This window comes from Stegostoma tigrinum, chromosome 11, assembly GCF_030684315.1.
Source record: "Stegostoma tigrinum isolate sSteTig4 chromosome 11, sSteTig4.hap1, whole genome shotgun sequence".
Classification (NCBI taxonomy): Eukaryota; Metazoa; Chordata; class Chondrichthyes; order Orectolobiformes; family Stegostomatidae; genus Stegostoma; species Stegostoma tigrinum.
The window spans coordinates 25473544-25498433 of record NC_081364.1 but is presented as its reverse complement, the minus strand read 5'-3'; the positions used below and the strand labels follow the sequence as shown (position 1 = coordinate 25498433).

At 40.6% G+C, this 24890-nt stretch overlaps 2 protein-coding genes across 4 annotated transcripts in view; one reads left to right on the top strand and one right to left on the bottom strand.

Annotated features, from left to right (window-relative positions):
• Nucleotides 1-24890, bottom strand: part of cfap92 (cilia and flagella associated protein 92 (putative)) — a 175509-nt gene that overhangs the window by 73629 nt on the left and 76990 nt on the right. The window contains exons 3-6 of one of the 3 annotated variants that reach the window (XM_048547589.1): nt 6033-6127; nt 4059-4341; nt 2722-2903; nt 856-1060 (exon numbers count right to left, since the gene is read on the bottom strand). In XM_048547589.1, the coding sequence (XP_048403546.1) occupies nt 856-1060; nt 2722-2903; nt 4059-4341; nt 6033-6127 (765 nt within the window). Of the gene's footprint in view, nt 1-855; nt 1061-2721; nt 2904-4058; nt 4342-4437; nt 4628-4695; nt 4731-6032; nt 6128-24890 lie in introns of those variants that run through there. The other 2 variants (XM_059649852.1, XM_048547590.2) reach the window with 2 other exon arrangements.
• The window catches only part of efcc1 (EF-hand and coiled-coil domain containing 1), a 74048-nt gene continuing 63838 nt past the window's right edge, over nt 14681-24890 (top strand). Inside the window, exon 1 of the mRNA XM_048547591.2 lies at nt 14681-16228. Within this exon, the coding sequence (XP_048403548.1) occupies nt 15108-16228 (1121 nt within the window). The 5' untranslated portion in view covers nt 14681-15107. The remainder of the gene's footprint in view (nt 16229-24890) is intronic.

Here is a 24890-nt window from a genome sequence, read left to right as displayed (position 1 = left end):
ACGTTATGCACACATTACAATAATGATGACAGTGTATGCCCTGTTCATTTACCAAAATATATCTAAAAACCCAACTGTTGCCCTGACAAATTTTCAGTCAAAATATGAAACAGAGAACTTTTTTTCCATACACAGAGGAGAAAATGAGAAATACAAAATCTAACATATTTTCCAGTGAGCAGTTTACCCTTGATTTTGTGACTACTTTGAAGGAATAGCTAAGAAGCAATTTTCTCTATAAGGTTAAGTATGTCGCTAGGCCTGTCTACTGTCCAACCATTTAGTCATTTTTCACCCATTTTATTGATTGCAATGAAACTTTAGCTAACAAATAAAATATTTGATCTTTGATAGTATTAATGTCCAGTCTATTTTTTAAACCCAGCCACCTCACTAGGATCATGGGATTTCGGGTATTTAGAATTTAAAACGGACTACTAGATCCTGCACATCAATTACAGCATTTGCCTATTAATAACAGCTCTAATAATGATAGCATTACAGCAAATTAAATTGTTTTTTGTGTTTCATGATTTGAACTTTTTCTGAAAAATGTGGTCTTCCATTAAAAACAGATAATTATATACTGGAAACAAAAGAGAAATTGCTGCAAAAAAAAAAAAAGCAGGTCTGGCAGCTTCTGTGGAGACAGAGCAGAATTAATGTTTAGCTGCAATTCTGAAAGGTCACTGGACCCAAAACATTAATTCTGCTTTGTCTCCATAGATGCTGCCAGACCTGCTAAGTTTTACCAGCAATGTTTGTTTTGGCTTCTGATTTCCAGCATCTGCAGTTCTTTCATTAATACGTATTGTATTTGTTCAAACTGCAGAACATTTCATGCCTCCTACTCACCCATATTTTTGTTCTCCATGAAAATACGCAAAGGCTTGGACCGATCAAATTTTGCCTTGGAGCTGACTTTATCCTTACTGTCCCATATATGAAGTGTCATCACATAAGAACCAAGTTTTAACAGTGTTTCTTTAGAGACTGGCAGCTCCACACTATGACTGAAGACCAACCACATTTGATCACCATCATACCATGGCTTCAGAACCTACAATATATTGTAATGGAAGAAATCATTTTAAATATACATTAATTACATCTCATACTAAAACTGTATATTTTTATAACTTTTTGACAGTGGGAAGATGGGGATTTGATCCCCATCTTGTTTTGGTATGCACAGCCTATTTCAGTGAGTGGGCTCTGAATTTTTTGGTGCAGTCATGCAAGAATGATGCAAAGGGAATGACTTATGTTCAGTTTGCACAGGAGCATCTGGACTGCTGTTCAGCAGAGATTATATGATAACAAACATGTTATTCGATTCTTAATAAGATATTAATTTGTTGAATACCAGTGGCTGAGCTTCTTGGCTCAGTTCCCTGGTGGTGGGAATGTTGGCCAGGGAGGACAACCTGATTGGTTCGAGTTTAGGAGATGGGTATGTTTCTCAGTGACAGAAAGATCCTGGGAAAACTGTTCTATATGGAAAAGAGGTTCTGGACATGCTGCTCAGTGGGAGCCTATATTAATCATGTTTGGTGGGAGGGGTCATAATTGGAAACATTTCAAAATGCAGGACATAGCTTGGAATTCAAATTGACAATTTGCATCTTTCTTCACTGATAGGGATCATGATATGAACAGTGGGGAAAAAAGGTGGGGTTAAACCATGATCTTGGAGCATAAGAGTCGGAAGTCATACTGCAAACGTACAAGGTAAGATGACTTCTGGGCACTTTTAATCCCCTTATTTAAAGGAACGATATCATTTCATTGGAGGCAGATCAGAGAAGGTTTACAAGATTGATCACCTGTGTGGAGCAGGTTGAACAAGGTTGGGCTCTACTCACTGGGGTTTAAGTGATCTCATTGAAACATACAGGATTCTTAAGGACTTTACAAGGAAAATGCTGGGAGGACAATTCCCCTCATGGCAGAGTGTAGGACCAAAGGCCTAGTCTCAGTAAAAGTTTTCAATCATGATCACGATCTAGTCCTGCTCCTATTTCTTATGTTTGAGCTATGAAGTAATAGATATCATCTAATAAGGGGCTGAGTGCCTGGTGTCTTACATTGGTGCAGACAATGACAAAAAGGCAGCAATAATTAAGAATGGGCTGACCTACTGCAAGACTACAGGGCACGGGTTTAAGGTGAGAAGAGTAAAATTTAAAACGGATCCGAGGGGCAACTTTTTCACACAAAGGTGTATGGAATGAGCTGCAGTGGTGTGGCGAGGGTGGGTAAAATTACAACATTTAAAAGGCATCTGGATGGGTATATGAATAGGGATGGTTTAGAAGAATGTGGGCCAAATGCTGGCAAACGGGACTAGATCAGTTTAGGATATCTGGCTGGTGCAAATGAGTTTTACCGAATGGTCTGTTTTCATGCTATATAACTTTATGACCCCAAAATGAGAAGGAAGAACTGCATAGCTGGAGTTACAGATCGAAGAGATCTAGAACGGGCTAACAACCAGCAGAAGGTAGTGGACTGACTAGGCACAGTCAGACAATGGAATTGGGCATGAGGAGCTGTGACAATGAGCATGTAGCCTGCAGTTATAAATTGTACAGATCTTTCATCTTTTCTAAGGATTTAAAACTTCAATAAGTGAACATGGAATTCCATCTTTCACTCATATGTACTTTTGCATTCTTCCTGAATTGATAATGCTTATTTGACTTTAGAAAAAAATCTTACCTGGCTGTCTATTCCCATATAGACTTTTGCTGCTGTCGCAAAGGTCACTATATCGAGTTTTGTCACTTCACCATTTGGGAGAAGGGTCCATTCGATATGAAAATATTTGAGGGGTTTTGATGCTTCCAATGACCTCATTGATATGGACTTTTTGATCAATTTCTTTCCGCCACCCTCAAGACCTAGGAAATATGTTCCATAATTTTTTTAAAAAGTTACCAAATTCAATTATTACCACAAAACATGTCATGCTACAAATATAAAAATTTAAACAACATAAACCACAACAGAGTTTAGCAACCGGTGTATGGCTCCCACTGCGATATTTCTATACAGGAGCTGATGTATGGAATTGTCGATGTACTGATCATAAACACAAGTGAAAATGAAGGATAAATCTATAAATAAGGCTGCACTGTTTGGGTGCTTTTCTCCCCGAGGCATTTTCAGTGGGCACAAATTTCACTATCTGATTAGAAACAATAAGAATTTAAATAATATATCACCACTAATGGAAATGGAGAAAAAGATTGTTGCCTTACCCCAGTTCTACAGATATAAAATATTAATTTAGCAGTCATGACAAGTCAGTGCTGAATTTGGTCCATTTTTGTTTTGCAAATCACGGCATAACCAACGATTCTCTGCCTGCTGCACATAAATTGTGACACGTTAATGTATTTGTGCCTTTTTGCATTAGTGCCTTGTTTTGCACTAACCATTGTTGGCAAAAATCGATAAAAAAATTTGCCTTTATAATAAGACCTCTTCATTAAAATAGCAAAAATTGATTGTTAATTAAGAGTTAAGTACTAATAGCAACAATGGTAATTTTTTTATCCTTTTCGGAACACTGGCCACATTAAAATTAAAACATGCAACTGGATAAAGGGGTACTGGCATTTTTAACAAGGCAGATGTGTGAAGAAGCTGTAAATCACAAATAAGTTCACAACCAATCCCGGTAAATTCCCGGAAACATGTGATTCGATCATATGTTTCCTAATCGAGTCAAAAAGATTTTCCAAACTACTTAACGGTAAACGATTAAAACAACTTGTTTTAACACACAAAGCTGGAGCACTGATAACAAAAAGGAAATGAAAAGTTACAGCAGGTGAATTTGGCAGTCCTTGATTTGGACAACCAGAATACTCCTACTCAGCGTTTTCAGAAATTTTAAACGGCTGAAACTATTTGGATTTTTAAAAAAAAAGTTTAATCAGTAATTCATGATTTTTGACGCCGATATGCGATCAACAGAAAACATACAATGTTTGAAATGGCGAGTGATATTGTAATATTCTCACTGTTTAAATGATTTTGAATCACCTTACCTTCCGGAATGGCCAGCGTCAGAGTAACTGTGAATTTAACAAGGCGAGACGAGGAAGCAGGGTATTTCTTGTCATGTGAGCTGGTGACACTCTCACCCACCACCGTGCTGAACTCTGTACTGCTTGGTAGGGCAGTCTGATCGAACTCTTCTGAGAAGGCTTCGCTCAGATCACGGTCTGGTGTCCTTTCTCCTAGGACACTGACTGACCTCATTGGATCTTCATCGCCATCGTCTGTAGCGGCGTCACTGTAAAGCTCGTCCAGTGTTCCGCCAAAATCGTCCTGTGAAAGAATGACGGAAAAGGTGGAATTCTTACTAAACACTCAGAGGCAGCATTCACCCCACTGTCAGTTCAGTATTTCTTTAGCAGTGCTTACATTCGATGTTCCGCCCGGCCACTGCCTTTCCATTCTGAGAACAGGTGAATTATAACCGAGACTTTTGCTAGTATTTTTAAAGCAGTGAGGGTGGCAGGGCTGAAAGCTGTTTCAGTCAAATTAAACCAAGAGCTGAAGTAGCACGAATCAATTTGCAGCGTGGCGTTCCCTTGTCCTCCTCCCCACCCCCAGCCCAGGCGCCAAATACTGCAGCCCCTTCCCTTCCGCTTATGCCAAAGTTTTACATTTGCAACTTACCGTCGCATAGCAACAGACCGCATCATTCTACGCCGAACCACCAGGCATCACGTCCAATATCCCTCCGCTAACCAAGGTGACAGGCGAAATAAATACCTGTATCTCAGTGGGACTGCTTCCAGGCTTCAACCTGAAGGATCCCACTTCCTAATGCAGCCCAACAAATTCAGTGTACGCCTTCTTGGTCGTACTGTTTGGTTACTTTGTGCAAAATCTTGAATTTCTTTTAAGGCAGAGGTAGGGTCTGATGACTAGGGGGATAAAAGATTATTGGGGATGTGCAAGAATGTAGAATCGAGGTTAAAATCAGATCTCCCACGATCTCATTGAATGGCCTACTCTCCAGTTATGCAGTTCTTGTTTTCTCTTACTTTTGTCTTTTGTTCATGTTTTTGTAACTATTAAAGCATCTGAGTAAGGGAAACCTGTGCATCACCACCCCCCGCCCCACTGTCACAGGTTTTCTTGCTTTCCTTTTTCCCCATCCACTCCCATTAACTGTTGTTCCTTCTCCGCTGACTGTTTAGCTATCACCGCCTCTCTCACAGCATTGGGTGATTGCACCTGCACCACCTACAATGGTTCAAGAAGGCAGCTCACCGCTACGTTCTGCAGGGCAATTGTGGAATGACGAGTCCTGGCCCAGCTAGTGACATCCACATGCCATGAATAAATATAAAGAAAACTGATACATTCCTATTCTCCAACCGGTAATCATCAGCATGAAATATGTCAATGTTTCATATTATGGTTTGACTCACAAAAATTGCATTTAATTGCACAATCTTGGGGCATGTTACAAAGTAAACTGTCATGTGCCCAGTACTAATTTAGTGCTATTTTAGAATTGAATACTCTGGGTAACATCCTGTTTTAACCTGAAAAGGCTGAACACCTTTTGATAACAGGATAGAGTCTCCTAACCCCACTTCCCACCATTATCGCTGTATAAAGTGGCTCGATTCTGAAGCCTTAAGGGCATCCGAATGCTTTTAAAAAGGTGCTTATAAGCCTATTTGCTTACTCATAAAATATTGTGTTTCCAATATGTAAATCAATTTCCTTTCATTTATGCTTTATCTTGCTGAAACTTTCAAAGCATGCTAATTATCCCATATTACAACCATGTTGTACTAACCAAGCGAATGTTACTGAAACTAAACTGTTGGTTCCACACTCCAGGAAGGTTGTTTTTTTTAAAGCTGAAGATTTGAAAGAAACTTATTCAGAAAGCCCTATTAGATGGTGCATATAAAACAACCAAAGATATCATTGTAAATAGATTGAATCTTTCAGCCTTGATTGGCATCATACGGTCTCATATGCTTTCAACTTACAATAATCAGCACCCTTCCTCCATTGTAGACTGGGTAGGCAATAGTAATTGTCCTTCTGATCCATGACTGCTCCCTGGTGTGGTGTCTCACTACTTCTGTAAGAAAAAATGTAAGTGGTTTGTTAGAAATAACTTTGTAAAATGTCTGCATATTAGGTTACAATAATGTGGGTCTTGGATGAAATGTGACACAGGTTGGGCAAGACTGAAGGGAAGGAAAGGGATGACGTTTAAATGCTGTGACTATAGATGAAGCTAAGTTCAGCAGAGAACAACACAAATGAAAATTGCAAACATCAAATTAGTAGCCCCGGTCAAGATTGTAAACTTTCTATTTAATTGCTGCCAGATCTTCGAAGCAGTGTTCATGGTATTTACCTATTTGGTCAAATTTCCTCACTAGTACCAGCCTACTTATCTTGAGACCTTTCTGGCCCTGTTTAGAAAAGAACCTCCCTCCTTCTTCTCCAAACAAGAATCTACAAAGCAGCATTTAAACATCTCAGAGCTCTTCCAATATCTGTGATTTCTAGATTTGAAAATCAGTTTAGTTTAGATGCAGTCAAAGTGTACTTTGCCTGGAAGAGATACAAGCCACCTTTAATTTGTCAGAGTGTCTGAAAGCCCAGTCATGTAGACAGGGGGCACAAGCCAAACAGGCAAGCTGCCAGTGAACAACTCAAGTGAGGTGCCTGATCAGTGTTTAGCTTATTCTCCTTGTCCACAAGACTGACACTGGTCACTCTAATCATTTCCTGACAAACTATGGGTCAGTCTTAGATTTTCATGGTTGACACACAGAACAAGTTGTTAGCACACCCACTCTAATGACAAAAAAAATCATTTTCAGTCTCACATAATCCCCACAGTGCAGGAAGTGGCCATTCGGCCATTCGAGTCTGCACTGGCTCTCCGAATAGCATCCCACCCAGACTCGCCCCTGCCCATCTATGTAACCCCATAAGGGTTTTTTAACATGGCTACCCCACCTAACCCGTCGATCCCTGGACACTACAGGACAATTTTTAACATGGTCAATCCGCTAACCTGCACATCTTTGGACTGTGGAGGAAACCCAAGTAGCCACAGGGAAGATGTGCAAACTCCACATAGACAGTCAGCCATGACTGGAAATGAACCCACATCCCTGGCACAGTGAGACAGCAGTGCTAATCACGGTGCCACCACACTCAGAATTCAATTAGATTGAATGGATGGTCAGATAAAGCTGGCTTGATGTAGACAGTGCCATATCCGGTATGGGAGTGGGTGAGATGTGTGTGTGTGTGTGTGTGTGTGTGTGTGTGTGTGTGTGTGTGTGTGTGTATGTGTGTAAACTGGTAACAAGGCAAGTAAGGAGGTGGTTTCTGATAGAAAAGTGGGGAAATCTAGACATCGGTAGCGTAGATTATATTTGTCCTCCTGAGCCTTGCCCCAAAATTAATCAGAAAATAAGTTTTGGCAGCCTCATAAACTCAGTTGCTGATAAAAAACTAATCGGGTCACGTAGCTTTCACATGTTGACCAGCTTAGTGTTAAAATTAGAAAGGGGTCCCATGTAGATGTGAGGATCTGATTTCCATATTGGAAGTAGCAGCAGATGCAACATCAACATTAATGGAAAACCAACTGAATCCATCAGACCCTTGTTGCTTCACTAATGCTGATGTGAGCAAGTAAAAATTGACTCCCTCCCCCTACTCCACCCACACAACCACAGCCCTTCAAGGGTTTATTTCATGTAGAATATGCACAAAATTGGATTGAGATCTTCACACAGTACATGCTGATGGATATATTGTGCAATTTATTCAATTTAACAATGTTTAAAAACAAACAGATGGCTAGTGAAACAGCTCTACAAAAGACCAAATGTTCTCTAAAATGCCTTGTTTCTTTATTGCCACACAACCCTGATGGAAATTGCAGGTGCTCCTGAGAAATTTATTCCGATGTGTTTTTACGCAGAGGGAGGGAGGCAGTGGCCTGAACAACTCCTCTCTACCCTGCTGTGTCTGAGGGCAAACACTCAGGGTTGGAGTTGACTGCTCCAGCTGCTCTGCTAACAGTGCTTAGACAAAATGCTTTAAAGTATTCTCTTAATGAATAAAATGAATTTTTAAAAAAAGTATTTCAACTAAAATTCTACAAAATATTATTTCTTACTAGATATTGCATGATTTTTTTTAAAAAATCAAGTGCTGCTTGGCTTGCTTTATATGGTGCATGGATGTTCAGTGTTTCAAGGAGGATATTAAAACTAGCTATTCAATGAAAGCCGTATTGTTCACTAAAGGTGAAAGGGGATTAGAGTGTGAACTTCATGTAATCAGAAATTTCCTATTAAAGCTAGAAAAAGTATTAAGTATAAAATTTGAAACCAACTGGTCATATCAACCTTAACCTCTCATGTTTGGCTTTTCATTAGACCTTATTTATTTGTTACTTTAGATATTGTTTTATAAGAAGGGGAGGTCAAACCCCTCTGATAATTAAAATTGAAACACATGCCACAATTCTGTTATAACAGTGGTAGAGATTCCCTTTTAATAATTACCCCAAAATACCCAAAGAGGCTCATCTTTCACCTCGTCATTTGTTAAAAGAAAGAAAATCCCTGATACACTTTATAAATAACAAGTAACAATTTATTTAGTAACTCTAACAATGAATAAATTAACAGAATTACTATCAAGCCAAACAACTCCCTCATAAGTACTAATTATTCACGAATCGAACTAAATTCTACTGGAATATTGTTCAAATAAACACTAGTCTCACTTATGTAAACCCAATTAATAAGACAGCAATAAATTAAAACTTAATCTCTCCAAATTCACACAGACTGTGTCTTCTGGAACACTTTGCCTTCTCCAATCTTTCTTCTGTTGATCTCAAGTCACAAATGTCTTTTTTCTACTGATTCTGCTGTCAGGGATGTTTTCTCTGTCAAGTCTCTTAGCTAGAAATGCTGTGGTACCTTTGATGGTTAAGATGGTGCTTTCCTAGATCTTAGTGATTTCTTGTGAGAGGTAGGGGTTTATTTCTCAGATTGTAGTTCACTCTCGCCCCTTCAGGTGGCAGTTGGCTCTCCCTGCCAGTTTTCCAAAAACCCTCCTTTTTATACCCTTGATAACCTGTCCATTTCTTACACTAGGATTGATCCCAGGTTGTCAACACTATTCAATTTAAATTCAATTGGCTTTCAGTATCTACGGCCTGGTTTAAATTAACTGGCTAAATTCAAAAACCATGTCCATCATGGGCCTCCTGCACTGCCACAATGATGCCACCCGAAGGTTGCAGGAACAGCAACTCATATTCCGCCTGGGAACCCTGCAGCCATATGGTATCAATGTGGACTTCACCAGTTTCAAAATCTCCCCTTCCCCTACTGCATCCCTAAACCAGCCCAGTTCATCCCCTCCCCCCACTGCACCACACAACCAGCCCAGCTCTTCCCCCCCACCCACTGCATCCCAAAACCAGTCCAACCTGTCTCTGCCTCCCTAACCGGTTCTTCCTCTCACCCATCCCTTCCTCCCACCCCAAGCCGCACCCCCCGCTACCTACTAACCTCATCCCACCTCCTTGACCTGTCCGTCTTCCCTGGACTGACCTATCCCCTCCCTACCTCCCCACCTACACTCTCTCCACCTATCTTCTTTACTCTCCATCTTCGGTCCGCCTCCCCCTCTCTCCCTATTTATTCTTGTTCCCTCCCCCCATCCCCCTCTCTGATGAAGGGTCTAGGCCCGAAACGTCAGCTTTTGTGCTCCTGAGATGCTGCTTGGCCTGCTGTGTTCATCCAGCCTCACATTTTATTATCTTAAATTCAAAAACCTGTTGTCTTGATAAAAATTTTGCTTTGCCTAACAACAGTATAACTCTTCGATACATGTTTTACTTAATGAATTCTGTGCAGCTGCTTGCAGATATTTTCTGTTTAAGTCTCTAAATTTTGAAAAGAACTCTATCGCTTAAAGGGACGATGCCTTTTTTTTAACAAACAAATTCTGATTTCCTGCCTTCCAATTCATGATTATTGTACACTACTTTGTAACACCTAATCCCTTGAGAAGCCAAAATGAACCATCATTTTGTTTCTCTCTAAATCTTAACACCATTAGCACGAAATACATAGGTCAAGAATCTAAAGTTATACATTTCATACTAATTCCACATAATACACCATTGGACCGAATTGGTTTTGTCTTATCTCTACATTTTCTTTTAAACCTGCGATAACACATCTGCAATAACATTTTACAACCCGCAACATGTACAATCTGTAAATTAAAAGCCTGTGACATAAGATGCCAAAAAAAGTCTTGTGTTCTTGTCCTTAAATCTTTCCAAAAAGGTGAGAGGGTTGTGGTCTGTGTGCACAACCATCTCAGAAGCATTGTTTGTAACATACACTTTAAAAAGTTGTAAGGCCAGTACCAAACTCAGTAATTCTTTATCAATGGTGGAGTATTTTTTCCAATGAATTTTGAGCTTCTTTGAAAAAAATCAATTGGCCTTTCAATTCTACCTGCATCAAACAGCCCCAATCCCCATATTGTTGTCATCAATAGTGATTTATTAGGGTTTCAAGAAATTTGGTATGGCTAAAACTGATAGGATGGTTTGACATGGTTTTTAAATTCTGAAATGCCTCCTGGCATTGTTCTGTCCACATGAAATTTTGTATCCTTCTTTAACAAATCCATCTGCGGTGCCACCATGCTACTAAAGTTTGCCACAAACTTTCGGTAGAATCTGCTCAGTCCCAAAAATCAAAGCACTTCTTTCTTCGAGGGTGGTCTTGGAAATTCCTTGATGGCTTTCATCTTCACATTCCTCAGGGTCATCCTTCCATGTCCAATGTTGTGACCCATGAATGTCATTTCTGCCTTTGCGAATTCAGTTTTTGCTAAATTTATAACCAGTTTTGCCTCTTGTGGTCTTTCAAAGGGCTCTGCCAAATGCTCCTTGTAATCTTTCCATGAATGGCTAAAGATCACCAAGTCATTTGCATAGACAGCACCAGTAGTCAATCCTGCCACAACTCTGTTCATTAGTCTTTGAAATGTGGCTTTGAAATGTGCATTCTTCATACCAAAGGCCATTACTTTAAATTGATACAGCCCATTTGGGGTTACAAACACGGAAACTTCCTTTGCTCTCTTCACGTGACATACTGGATAATGGTACTTGCCAGCTACCATGGAGTAAGTCCAACTTTGTGATACAAGTGGTTTGTCCAACTTCTTCCACACATTCGTGCAGCCTTCAGATTGAGCATGAGTCTGATTTAGTTACATCATTTACCTTTTGAATATCCACACAGAACCACTCAGTACCATCAGGTTTGGGAACCAACAAGATCAGCAAAATCCACTCACTTTGACTCAACTCAATGATGTCTTCTTGAAGCATCGCTTCCACTTCCTTCTGTGTCTGTGCGCCTTTGAAAGGATTAAGCCTGTAGTGGTGTTCTAAAGGAGTAACATTCCCTACTTCAACCTCGTGTACTATATTATTAGTCCTCCCCATTCTATTCCTACATATGTCCTCATATTGCTGCAACAAGCCTTTCAATTCAGTTCCCCGTTCCTGAGACAGATAGCTCACTATCCTATCCCATTCTCTAAGGATTCCTTCATTACTTAACTTATTTTGAGGCACATCAAAATCCAAATGATCTGAATTTGATTCTTCACTCTGACAGGCAGTAACTAATACCTGTTTTTCCGGTTCCCTTCCATGACATAGTAGGGTTTCAACATATTCACATGACATACCAGATAAAGTTTTTTCGTCCCTGGCATCTTTACCAAATAATTCACCTGACTCAACTTCTTCTCAATCTGATAGTGACCACTAAACCTTGCTTTGAAGGGATCTCCTATCATTGTTAACAGTACCAATACTTTATCCTCATGTACGAATTTTAGATTTCTTATCCTGCTTCTTGCTTCAGTAGATACTGTGCCACCTTCGGATATTGTCTAGCTAATTCATTGACTTTGTTTAATCTTTCTTTCACCTCTGATACATAATCTAATTGGGAGATATCTGAATTCGGACCTATCAACGCTTCCTTAATTAATAATAAAGGCTCTCTTACTTCGTGCCTGAATATCAACTCAAATGAGAGTAAACTGAGTCGAGTCATCTGGGGCACCTCTAATAGCAGACAATATAAATGGGATACTTTTATCCCAATCATTTGAGTAATTCTGGCAATAAGCCCTCAGCATGGTTTGTAGGGTCTGATGCAACCTTTCCGATGCTCCCTGTGATTCAGAATGGTATACACTTAATTTAAAGTGTTTGATCCTCAACTATCCATAACTTCCTTAAATAGTTTGGCAGTAAAATTGGACCCTTGGTCCGACTGAATCACTCTGGGTAGTCCATAATGGGAGAGGACCTACACAATGAATCATAACTCATGTGAAAGGGTCTTCAAATGCTGGAATTGGCATCAAAGGCATTTGTTTTACTACTGCCTGAGGCTTTCCTACCATTTAACAAGTATGACAGGTTACGGCAAAATTCAACCACATCTTTATGTAATCCAGGCCAATAGGAGTGCTTTTGCATTTTGGCCTGTGTTCCTCACTCCTAAATTACCTCCTACTGGTCAAATGTGTGCTACCCATCATACTTCTCATCTGTATGCTACCAGCCACATAATCTGATGCACTTCCACCCATTTCTCCTCTGCACTGACATGCCAAAGTCTCCATTTTTGCTTTAGGATTCTCTCCTTACAATAATTACTCTCAGGAATACATTCTGATTCATTTTTCAAGTAGGCTTTATGATATAGGCTTTTATTGTCTATATTTTTTGTTGTAACTCCAGTATTTTTTCAGAATTAAACTCCTCGCTTGATCCTCTACCTGTTCAGGTTTTGCCTTTACCAAACAGGGTGTCAGCTAACACTCCTTTGCCTTTCTCTTTCATTTTCCTTCTTGCTGTAATCTGTGACTGTGGGATCTTGTTACCACACAGTCTGGAAAATCTCCAGGGAACTTTTCTTTTAATTCCTCAGTTCCCTAGTTTTCCTTCGGCCTCTCCACTACAAGGAGTGTCTCTCCCACTTTTGATCCTGCTAAGGTCAAGATTTCTAAGAACAAACTCTATACCTGCAATTGACGCTCTTTCAATCACTCCTCCTTCCACTTTCCCAGTCTTGATTGGACTTTCCAACCGGATTTTATACTCATGTCTGTCCATCTATTCCACAGATTACCACTCTCTTGGGTAACGTTTCAGAAAGAGTGCAAATACTTTCATCCCTTACTAGTAGAGCCTGGCCAGCTCCTGTATCTCTCAATATTTTAATTTCTTTATTTTCTCCCCCTGTTCTTACTGAATAAACCTGACCCGTAGAGGTGAAGTTCTTGTAGAGATTGGGTGCTGTCTCACTATTTAACCTGTGACTAGGCTGTGCACTCTTCTGCAGTTCTTTGACTTCTTTTGGGTTTTCCTTTACTATCTCAACTAATCCCACTGGTTTAGCATCTTGTATCACACCCTTTTCCATGCTGCCTTTCTTCAACCACCAGCACTGTGATTTTGTGTGTCCCACCTTATTACAGTGAAAAGACCTGAAGCCTTTCACCGCTTTTTCACCTTCTTGGGTTTCTTTTTTCACCTGTGGTAAACTGTTCCCAGGGTGATTTTTTTTTTGTTTCTCATTGATGGCCTTCCCTTTTTCCCAATTTCTATCTCTCACTGAATGAAATTGCCGTCAGATGTTAAATTTCGATTTATGCACTAATACACATTCAGCCGACATCTCTGCAGCTCTTCTCGCTGTTTGAACTTTCTGTTCCTCAACATGAGTTCTTATCACCTCTGGAAGTGAGTTTTTAAACTCCTTCTGCAGAATAATCTCTTTAAGATCCTCAAATATCTTTTCTATCTTTACTGTTCTCACCCATCTGTCAAAATTGCTATGTTTAATTCTTCAAAACTTGACATAAGTGTGACCTGGTTCCTTCTTTACGTTTCTGAACCATTCTCTGTATGCTTCTGCTACCAATCCGTAGGCACCCAAATTATGAATGCAATAATTTAGCAATGTACATTATTTAAAATTACAGGGCGTAAAGTTTTAATGTTTACTTTTTTTAAGATTGGAAATGACCCACAGACCAGAACTAAACCTTTTACGTTGGTGAAATTTGATTCACATCGTTGCTTCATCTAAAGATACACTTTTCAGTAAGGTAATTACAACGAGGGCTAGCTGTACAGTATTAGGTGGGGAGAAACTGTTCCCATTGCTGGAAGAATGAGAAGTAGAGAGTGCAGATTGAAGGTAAGAAATAATGAAAACGAGAAAAGCCTTTTTTCACACAGTGAGTGCTAAAATCTCAAATGCACTGCCTAATAGTATGGTGCAAGCAGGCTCAACTGACCGTTCGAAAAGGGAATTGGCCATTGTCTGAAAAGGAATCATTTGTAGTGTTACAGAGCAAAAGCGGGAGAGTGACACTCGATGAGCCGCTCTTTCAGAGCCAATACGGACACGACTGGCCACCTTGCCCGTCTGGTTCCGTAATTTTGTCTTTGTCAGTGGTCAGCCGGGTCTCCCGTAAATGTTCAGAGAATCGAGGAGGCGGGTTCGACAAAGTCCACCCGCAATGTGTGCGTTTACAAAGCAATTGGGCGGGAAGAGCCGCAGGTCCACCGGAGGCGTTTCTACCGAGAAAAAAAAGCGAAGCAGCTGTCATGTGGAACCAAGTTTTAGCCCTTCATTCGACACCCCCTCACCGTCCTTCTCTCTCCTCCCCCCGCTGCCGTCACACAAAACGCGTGCACTTTTGTTTTGATGATCACTTCCAATTGAGAGAGAAGGGTGTGTGTGGGTGGGTGCTGCAAACTCACGGCGCCAGGCAGCTCCAGTCCCAGGGATCGAGCTGGGAGCCCCACAGCTCACCATCATGTGCGATGAAAACAGAGCCATTAGCTCAGTGCCTTTAAACATCAGCTCGGTCCCCAACCCCCTGAACTGCTGAGGGGGGTTGTGGATTTTGCTTGATTTTGTTTTAAAAATTTGTTGCCGTGGGACATGGAGAGATCGGAGGCTTGCGATCCCTACAGGTGCCCAGCCCGGCGGACCCAGTGGATCGTCAGCGCGCTGGCTTACCACTACGGGCTGGACCGGGGCGTGGAGAATGAGATCATCGTGCTGGCCACAGGGCTGGACCAGTACCTGCAGGAGATCTTCCACCACCTGGACTGCCAGGGCGAGGGCAGGATCCCCGGCGAGGACTTCCAGACCCTGTGCGAAATCCTGGGGCTGGACGAGAGCTCGGATTCGGAGGACGGCGCGGGGATTTTGGAGCAGGTGCCACGGGAGCTCAGCTTCAGGCAGTTCCATGCCAAGCTGTGCGGTCACTTCAGCACCAGGGCCGGCTGCCAGTACGAGACAGGCCGGCTGCTGGTCGCCGAGGAGAGCCAGCACATCGAGACCCAGATCCGGCTGAGGAGCCCGCTCAGGCGCAGGAAGAAAGCGGCTGGCATCGACCGACCGCCCGAGGAGCAAAAGATCAAGAAAAGCCCGGGGTCATCTCCAGGGCAGCGTAGGGGCTTCTCCTGGAAGCAGCACGGTCCCTGCAGCCAGGAATGCTACGAGGACATCGTCGCCCTGGAAGAAGCGGAGGACAAGATCGCGAAGCTCGAGCTGGAGAACGAAAGCCTCCGGGAGCTGGTGGAGGACATGAGGGCCGCCCTGCAGAGCAGCGATGCCCGCTCGCTGGCCCTCCAGGTCGGCCTGTGGAAGAGTCACGCCGGCCACGCGTCCCAGCACTGCTTCCTGGCCTGGAGCAGGGCGGCCGCCGACCGGAACCTCCGCGGCGCCGCCAGCCAGCAGCACAAGGGCCTGCGGAGTGTCCTCAAGGAGATCGAGCTGATCCGCAGCTCCAGGGACGGCCAGATCGAAGAGGCGATCCGCTTCAACCAGGAGATGGAGAAGGAGCTGGGCAGGTCGCAGGAGGCTCTGTTGAAGCTGGAGGAGTGCAACAGGAACCTGAGGAAGGAGCAGCTGCAGATGAGGAAAAGGGTCGAACAGGCGCGCCAAGCCTTGTTGGGGAGCCTCGAAAAAGTGAAAGATCTGGAGACGAGAGCGAAACAAGTTCCATTGTTACAGAGGGGTGTAGCACAGTTGGAGTCAGAACTGCAATATTACAGGTAGGAATTCGTGGTAAAGGATCATGCCATGACCCATTTGTATTTACCATGTAAGGTTCGCACTGAACAATCAAAATGCATTGACCTAAAACTTATTAGTGATCAAACTGAATATGCAGTTGAAAGGTAAGATGCCAACGGCAGATTATGTACGTTGTGTAAAACATTCTACTACAATCGTAAATTAATATTGGTTTGGCAATGTCCCAGTTTGTGTTTTAGGTTGAAATTCTGAGACATGAAGCTTGGTAAGTAATGTTGCAGCTGTGCAGGGACCTTTGGAGCAATGCGTACAGTTCAGGTCGCTCTGGGAAGGATGTTGTTGAACTGGAAACGGTGCAGAAAAGATTTACAAGGATGTTACCGGGTCTGGAGGGTTTGAGTTATAAGGAAAGGCTGGATAAGCTGGGATTTTTTTGGCCCTGGAGCGTAGGAAGTTGAAGGGTGAATTTACAGGGCTTTTTAAAAATCTGGACGAGGATAGATAAGGTGAATAACCTAGATCTTTTCCCTAGGTTAGGGGAGTTCAAAATAAGGGCATAGGTTTAAGGTGAGAGGGAATGATTTAAAAGGGACCAGATTTTCTTCTGTATCTCTGTCTTTTCTGACTTGATGTCACACGTGAGATTCCCCCTTCTGTTCTCTGTACATTCCCACTAAATCACCTGTCTTCCTGACCCCATGATAGGGGAAATTATGAATGTGCCCAACTCCCGTAACTGTGCATCCATAACACATCATAGATATCTCTAACCTGTATGCATCAGTAGACCGACCCTCAATTCGCAATCTCTCTTTCTTTCCAAAGTTCTTGAATGCATTGTCACCTCCCAAGTCTGTGCTCATCTTTCTTGTAATTTCATGTTTCACCCCTTCAAATGGATTTTTATCATGCTTGAGCACTGAAATGGTCCCTATAAAATTTCTGTATGACTATATAAGCTACTTGGCCTTCCACTTTCCACCCTGTCTGTGGTGTTTGACCACTTCATCCTTCTCAAATACCCCATCTCCATTGTACATCTAAGTGGGACTGGCCTTGCCTCACTTGTCTAGTCATTGACAATGAATTTCCCTCAATGGCATCTTTCCTGTCCTCCAGTGTAATCTCTTGAGTGTCCTAAGATCTCTCCTTGACCCCATTCTATTTCTGATCTCAAAACAATTGTTAGAATTTCTGTAGGAGTTTTTCTCACATTGTGTCATTATTTTGGTTGAAGTGAGTTAAAAACACAAGAGAAATAATGTGAATACCTTTTTTCTATTTTTCTGGGGTTTCCATCAACCTTAACCAAAACAACACAAGCTGATCCTGCCAACAGCTGTGTAAGTTCCACACAGTGACATTTTATCAACAGGCATTGATGTTTAATAGGATTTTGTCCAGCCATTAGTTTCTGTTGTCCTGAGGGCACCATTTCTCATTTAATCTTTTTGTCCCTCTAAAATAATTGTTGCTGCAATTAAAGTGGCAGCAAAGGAAATGCTCAGAGTATGATATCAATGAATTGTATTTATATACAACTTCTAACACAGTAAAATATCACAAGGCATTTTACCGGGGCATTGTCAAATTAAATGTGATATCAGCCACATAAGGAAAGTGAGGAGAAGCTGAGTTGAAGAGGTACATTTTAAGGATCGTCAGAAAAGCAGAAAATAGATAGCGAGACCAAGAGGTTTTGAGAGGGAATTCTAGAGCTTAGCAAGGCAACTGAAACCATGGTTGTTATTCATTAGAATTGGACAGGCTTTGTGAGGCCAGAATTGGAGTTTGTCATCTTAGTTGTAAAGCTGGAGGAAGATTTAGAGATAGGAAGAAGTAAATTGTGGACAGACTTGAAACATGAATGAGAATTTTAAAATGAGCCATTGATCCTCATGACTCAAATATATCAATGAAATAAAACTAAGAACTGCGGATGCTAGAAATCTGAAACGAAACAGAAATTACTGGAGAATTCTGTTCTAAAGAAAGTTCATTTGATTTGAAACATGAACTCAGCTTTCTCTCTACATATGCTGCAAGACATCCTGAGTTTTTCCAGCAATTTTTGTTTTTATATCGATGAACTCAGGTGATAGACAATCTCCCTCTAGGTTATATAGCTTTGCAGCAGCCTGAACATTCTTGTACAGACTATGCAGAGATTGGCACCTGTGGATTAAAATGTGTGCATGATCATGCAAGAAAATGTAAATGGCTAGGCACATTAAAAAAATCCCTGCACATATTGGTCATGAGTAAATGGGATTTGATGCAAGTTAGGATGTAGGCAGCAGAATTCTAAAAATACACCTGCGTTGTCTGCCTCTATAAACAACTCCTGCTGTCACAATAGTCCTTCACTGGGTAATGCTATAAACTGTTATATCAGTGGATCTTTGCAAGCCAAAGCATAGGAAATCTCCCAAAACATTCTGTACTCTGAAAATGTGTCAAAATGCTGACAGGTGTGATATTTACAAAGCACAGCAACATAATCGCTTTCTGTATGGAGTAGGATTACTTGCTGAACTGAGACAAAACTTCCAATGTGTGGTAGAGGTCCAAATGCCAAGGTATTCTAGAATAAATGTATCATCATTGGTGCTTTTCAAATCAACCTACTATCCACATAAGCAGAAAGAATTCTTGAGTTTAGAAGAATGAAACATAAGCTAATTGAAGTATGCCTCAAATTCTTTCAGGCTAGTTGCATGAAGGATTTTATCCTGGCTTGGACGCTACAACCTAAGGACACAATCTCAGTATAAGGGATAGGTTATTTAGGAATGCAATGAGGAGGAATTACTTTTTTAAAAAAGGGTAGTGAATTCTCTGGCCCTGGGCTATAGAAGTTCAGTCATTGAGAATATTCAAGACAGACATTTACAGATTTCTTCACATGAAAGGCATCATGGGATATGGGAACACTACAGGGAAATGGCATTGAAGCAGAAGCTATAATCTAGTTGAATGACAGAGCAACACCAAGGGGTTGGGTGACCTACACCTGCTCCTATATCCTACACTGTTAGTGCCCTACATTCCTATAATATTCTGCAGTCATTCTGCACATGTATTAAAGGCACCAGCATATTTGTAAAGGTTTTTGTTTTTAGGTATCCAGGTGCCTGACTTAGGCACTCTTGAATATGCTAATAACAGTTGAGAGTTCAATAGAAAAGAAAGTTGGTCAAGCTGTAAAATTAGATCTTGAATCACTATTACCTGTTTTATGCTTGGCAACAAAATTTAAAGACCACCTTTCTGTGCAACGTTTGTGCTAATTAAATAATGCTAATGTATTGCTTCCCCTAACGATTTACAGAATCCTAATGAAAATGATTTGAGAATTCATTAAACTAAAGAGAAGTCTATTCATTTTTAAGCCAATGGCTACTTTTATGGTGGTCTCTTTTACTTCCTTTTTTGACTGCAGTTATTGCTGGGCAAACCCAGTGCTAATAACCCCAAACACAATGTTTTACAGCTGTTTTTAATAAATTGCCCTAAATTGAGATGTGAAATGTAAAGCATTTGATAAGTTTCCTTTTCATCTGTTTCACTTAGGTAAAGAGACACCAGTAGATGCAACAACTATATTCCACTGTTTATGTCACAACAAAGTGTCTTCAGCAGGCAATTTCCTCTTCTGTGTATGAAAAACTACAAAAAATGTAAACACTTTCCATGCACACTGAGTGTTACAAATAAGGCGTCAGTACCAGAAAAATGTGAGGAAAATATCCCTATACAGACCTACAGTTGTACAACAGTTCTATTAAAATTCTGCTGCAGCCCTGTATTCTTTCCATAATGATTGCCAGGAAAACCATGAAGTCTTCAGCGACTTCGTTTGGCGATTGAGGGTTTGGAGAAATGACAATATTGAACAGTACCACTGTATTATGGTGGATATTTTAGAGAAGGAAAAAGTTATATCCTTAACGTAAAAAACAATCCTGTGCAATATATAGGTTAGTAAAAAAAATTAGAGAGGAGTGGAAAAGCAACTAATACATTTGAACTAACTTTATAACCCATTCCTTGTGCATACTGTAAGTTGATAGTCCACTGTGTCTTATGCATAATATTTTTTTAAAAAACTCATGCAACTCATGAAAATAATTATTGGGAGAAAGTTTGGTCATTCCTTCTTTGTACAGTGTATTTCAATCAAAATCTATTTTGTCAAGTCCAATGGTTATAGCATATGGAAGACTTAAAATAATATATTATTAAATGATTATCTTTCTCCTGCCTGGATGCATTCACTGTGTTCATGGTAATTCACAGGAACACAATAGCTGTGGTGCATTGCCGGATCTTTCTATTCAGTGCAGAGGACCAGATTCTATACAGAATGAGAAATACCGTCAATCACCAGACACTTCCTTTATCTGTCATTGTATGGTGTGTCCACTAGATAAGACCTTCTCTTCTGTCTCATAGCAACAAGCATTCAAAATAAGTCATTGTATATTTCCCTTTATTTTACAGTACCAAAAGCCATGCAACTGAACAATTCTCAATGTAACATCATTATTGTATTTTGCTCCTGTATATTAAATTTCCCATGGTTATTTTAATTAGCATTAAGGTCTGGCTACTGCATAGTTATCTTTGAATCACTTTTTAAGCTGTTTGAAATAGTACAGAAGGAATTTTAACCTGCATAGAGGAACCATGTATGTGCATGTTGAGTAGTTGAAGAAAGAAAATATGCAGTATGCCAGGAACCCTTTAAGAAACAGTCGCCATCCCCATTTAATTAGTACATGATTTGAGAAAACCCTATGCAGCATATCAACCGGTGATTTAAATATACAACAGAGCAGTTGTCTGAAAACTTGACCTTTTGGTCTGGCTTTAACTATCAGCACACATAATTATTAACAAGGCATTGTTAGTGGTAGTTAAAATCATCACAGATCTGAAAAGTTTTGCCTTTATCTCCTTACAAGGAGCTGCTGGGCATAATTGCAGGGCAGCACAGTGGCTTGGTGGTTAGTACTGCTGTGTCAGAGCACCAGGGGCCCAGGTTCACTTCCATCCTTGGGTGACCATCTGATTGGAGTTTACACATTCTCCCTGTGTCTACCCGAGTTTTCTGCCAATGTGCGGGGTCGGTGGATTAGCCATGGGGAAATGCAGGGTTACAGGAATGTCAGGGGGAGGGTGGGATGCTCTTTGGAGGGTCAATGTGGTCTGAATGGCCTGCTTCTACACTGTGGGGATTCTATGATACATAATCTACACTGCACAAGAGCCTGTCTCAGGTGACAGATGCCATGTTTGCTGAGCTATGATTTATGTTTACTTTGCTACTGAGGAGGCCAGTCAGAACACAAGGACTCTTAAATTTGTTGCAATGGCTAGATTACTTCAAGTTCAGGAAGTTATAGATTGCTCCTGAGTTACTCAAGATAGTGCCCTAGGCCAAACATCTTCAACTGCTTCATCATTGACTTTGAAGCCATGATATGGTCAGAAGTGGGAAATTCTCCGATGATTGTACAGTGTTAAGTTTCGCTTGCGATTTTTCAGATACTGAAACAGTTTTCGACCTTTTGAGCAAGACTTGGACAACGTTCAGGCCTGAGCAGATAATTGAGAACTAACATTTTGTTGAAATAAGTGCTATACACTGAGCATCTTCAACAAGAGAAAAAGCTAACTAACTATTTTTGAACATTCAATGACATTGTTATTGCTGCCGCTATCCGTCAGTAACTTGACAGGAGGGGTCACCTTTGTACTGGACAAATCATGTGATAACATGGCAATGAGTAGCTGTGAATTTTGAGGTCAGTAACTCACTCCTTAACTACCAAAATTTTGCCCACCATTAATAAGGCTCAACAAAATTTGGACAAAGAAAAACTGTGCCCATTAGCTGATTGTACAAGGAATAGGGAACAGAGATGTATGGTTTTAGGGACATGGTGCAGGAGGAATGTAGAATAGCAATAACTCATTGCCTGTAGGGAGGTGGAAGCAGAGATGATCATTATTAATTTCCAAAGGAAATAATCTGGAGTCGATCTATTCAGAACTTGGTTGTGGGAGCAGACATTCAGGAGGGCAATGGAAATGTTTAAGGGGAATCTTCAGAATCCAGATCAAATCCAAAGATTAACATCCCTGTTGACTTGCTTTGTGCTTGACTAAAATGGACAAGGTTTATTCTGGAAGGCAGTGCACACGTCAAAAGACCTCATTGAGAACTCATAGAGGCAAACTTGAAGAACTAGAGGGATCACACAAACTTCCCATCAACTCATCTACCTGACCATCCATGATTTGTACATCACGCAGCAGATATATCAGCTGACTCAAAATCCATCAGTCTGGAATCAAATCAAATCATCCTTGATCCTAAGGAACTGCTAAAAATGGGAATTAGTGCCAGAAATAATCGCGTATAAGATTCTTCATAGATTGAAAATTATAATCATCATTTGAACTGAAAGTTAGATCACATTTTCAATATCTTTCATTGCTATCATTTTTATGACAGACTCACTTCTTTTATGTGGAGGCATTATTCATGTTTAGGAGTTTTTGCTGACATGAACTATAAGCACAGACAGAGGACAAAATTTCTATTTGAGTCCAAGACCAAAAGTATATCCTTGTTCTGCTGATGACATCAGTTGAACTGTGAAATCTTACCAGAAGCAGATAATTTGAGAGAGCCACCTTCAGAAGCATGGTTTAATTAAGGACAATGGGCAGAGCACACAGCCCAGTCGAAGGGCTGCAATATTGTCTTGCCAGCAGCCTCACAGGGGAAGGAGCATGCTGTCATTGCAAACAGCAGAACTCAATGGTGCCTGCCATTGTAGGAAGATGTACATGAAATGATTTAATTATTTGTGGCCACACTGCCAGGCCATCATTGTAGAGAAGGATCCTTCCAACACAGCCACATCTGTGGCCTAATGGCAGAAGTGGCTTTAGATAGATGGTATCAGTGGAAAACACGTTCAACCAAACCTTATTTTGTTCCCTAATAATTGTGATTGTTGATTGAATATTTTCATGGTGGATGGTTTCTTGTTGACATAAGATTTCAGTTATTCACTGTCAGCAGTGCTGACAATGTTTCATCAAATGTTTTACACTCAGTGATCCATTTGAATAAACTATGTTTCAACCTGGAATAAAATATTGTCGTATAATTTAGAGGCAATAAATGACAATGACAGCTTTCTATCACAGACTTGTTTTCACTAAAACTTGTTTTAAACCTCTTATTGCTGTCATCACTTCACAGAAAATGACAAAAAGAATTGAGTTAGCAGTTTAGAAATAACGGGAACTGCAGATGCTGGAGAATCCAAGATAACAAAGTGTGGAGCTGGATGAACACATCAGGCCAAGCAGCATCTCAGGAGCACCAAAGCTCACGTTTCGGGCCTAGACCATTCATCAGAAAAGGGGGATGGGGAGAGGATCCTGAAATAAATAGGGAGAGAGGGGGAGGCGGACTGAAGATAGATAGAGGAGAAGATAGGTGCAGAGGCCCCTGAGGTTGGTCCGGAGGGAGGAAGGTAACGTCTTCATCCCCCTTTTCTGATAAAGGGTCTAGGCCCGAAACGTCAGCTTGCGCTCCTAAGATGCTGCTTGGCCTGATGTGTTCATCCAAACCCACACTTTGTTATCTTGAGTTAGCAGTTTATCTGCGTTGACACAAACAGGAAATCTGACATTTTCAAAAAAAAGACTTACTGGGAACTCTTCCACCAAGTACTGATACCCTTTAAATGAATACTTTAGTTTGACTGAGAGGGTGAAGGAGCTCAGCAACATTACCTTTACTTCTTTTACTGCTGTAAAGTAGCTTATCTATAATCTGAAGTAACTGCATAATTAGTATTGTTTATGCCAATAAAATCCAGTAAGGCAGTAGCACAATCACCCTCTTATCAGCATTGAGTAGAAATGCCTAATAGTTCATGTAACTTGAAAACATCAACTACGAACATAATTCAAGTAATTTTAAAATGGTATCACACTAGTTACTGTGTAAATTTGTTATGAATGACTTCTTGAATGTGAGAAAGACAAACCATTTTCCACTAAAATCCAGTCAAATGGATTGAAAGTTAGACAATTTTGTAAAATGCAGATGATTTGGCTTCCTTAATTACGAGCTAGTGAAGAGAAAAACCTATTCCAATATTAAGTTAACTGCAATATTATTTAGTCTGTGGCTAGCTTTGAGACATGGGAGCTGATCTTCATTTCCACCACTGTATGGGAATGGAGTGCTAATTAAAATGCGATAACAATGCTCGCTACCCAATTCCTGCAGCAATGAAGTTGGCACCATTTTAGTTGAGCCCTTTAAGTGGGCAGTCCATGCCATGCTATTTTTTAACGTAACAATGGTCATACCAAAACATTAACCAATGCCTTCCTTGGAAAAAGTGATAATGTCTCATGCATGCAACTTCTTCTAGAGATACTGATTCTTCATATAATGATGATTCTCTATGGAGTTGTTCACAGAATCTTAGGAATGCATTAACGTAATGTGAGAATATTATTACGGTATTTTAAAAATATTACTGAAAATAAAGAATATATTGGTCACAAAGAAAATGAATGTGAAACAAAGTAAATGATGCAAACATGTATAGAAATTTAAATTAATGCAATTAATCGAAG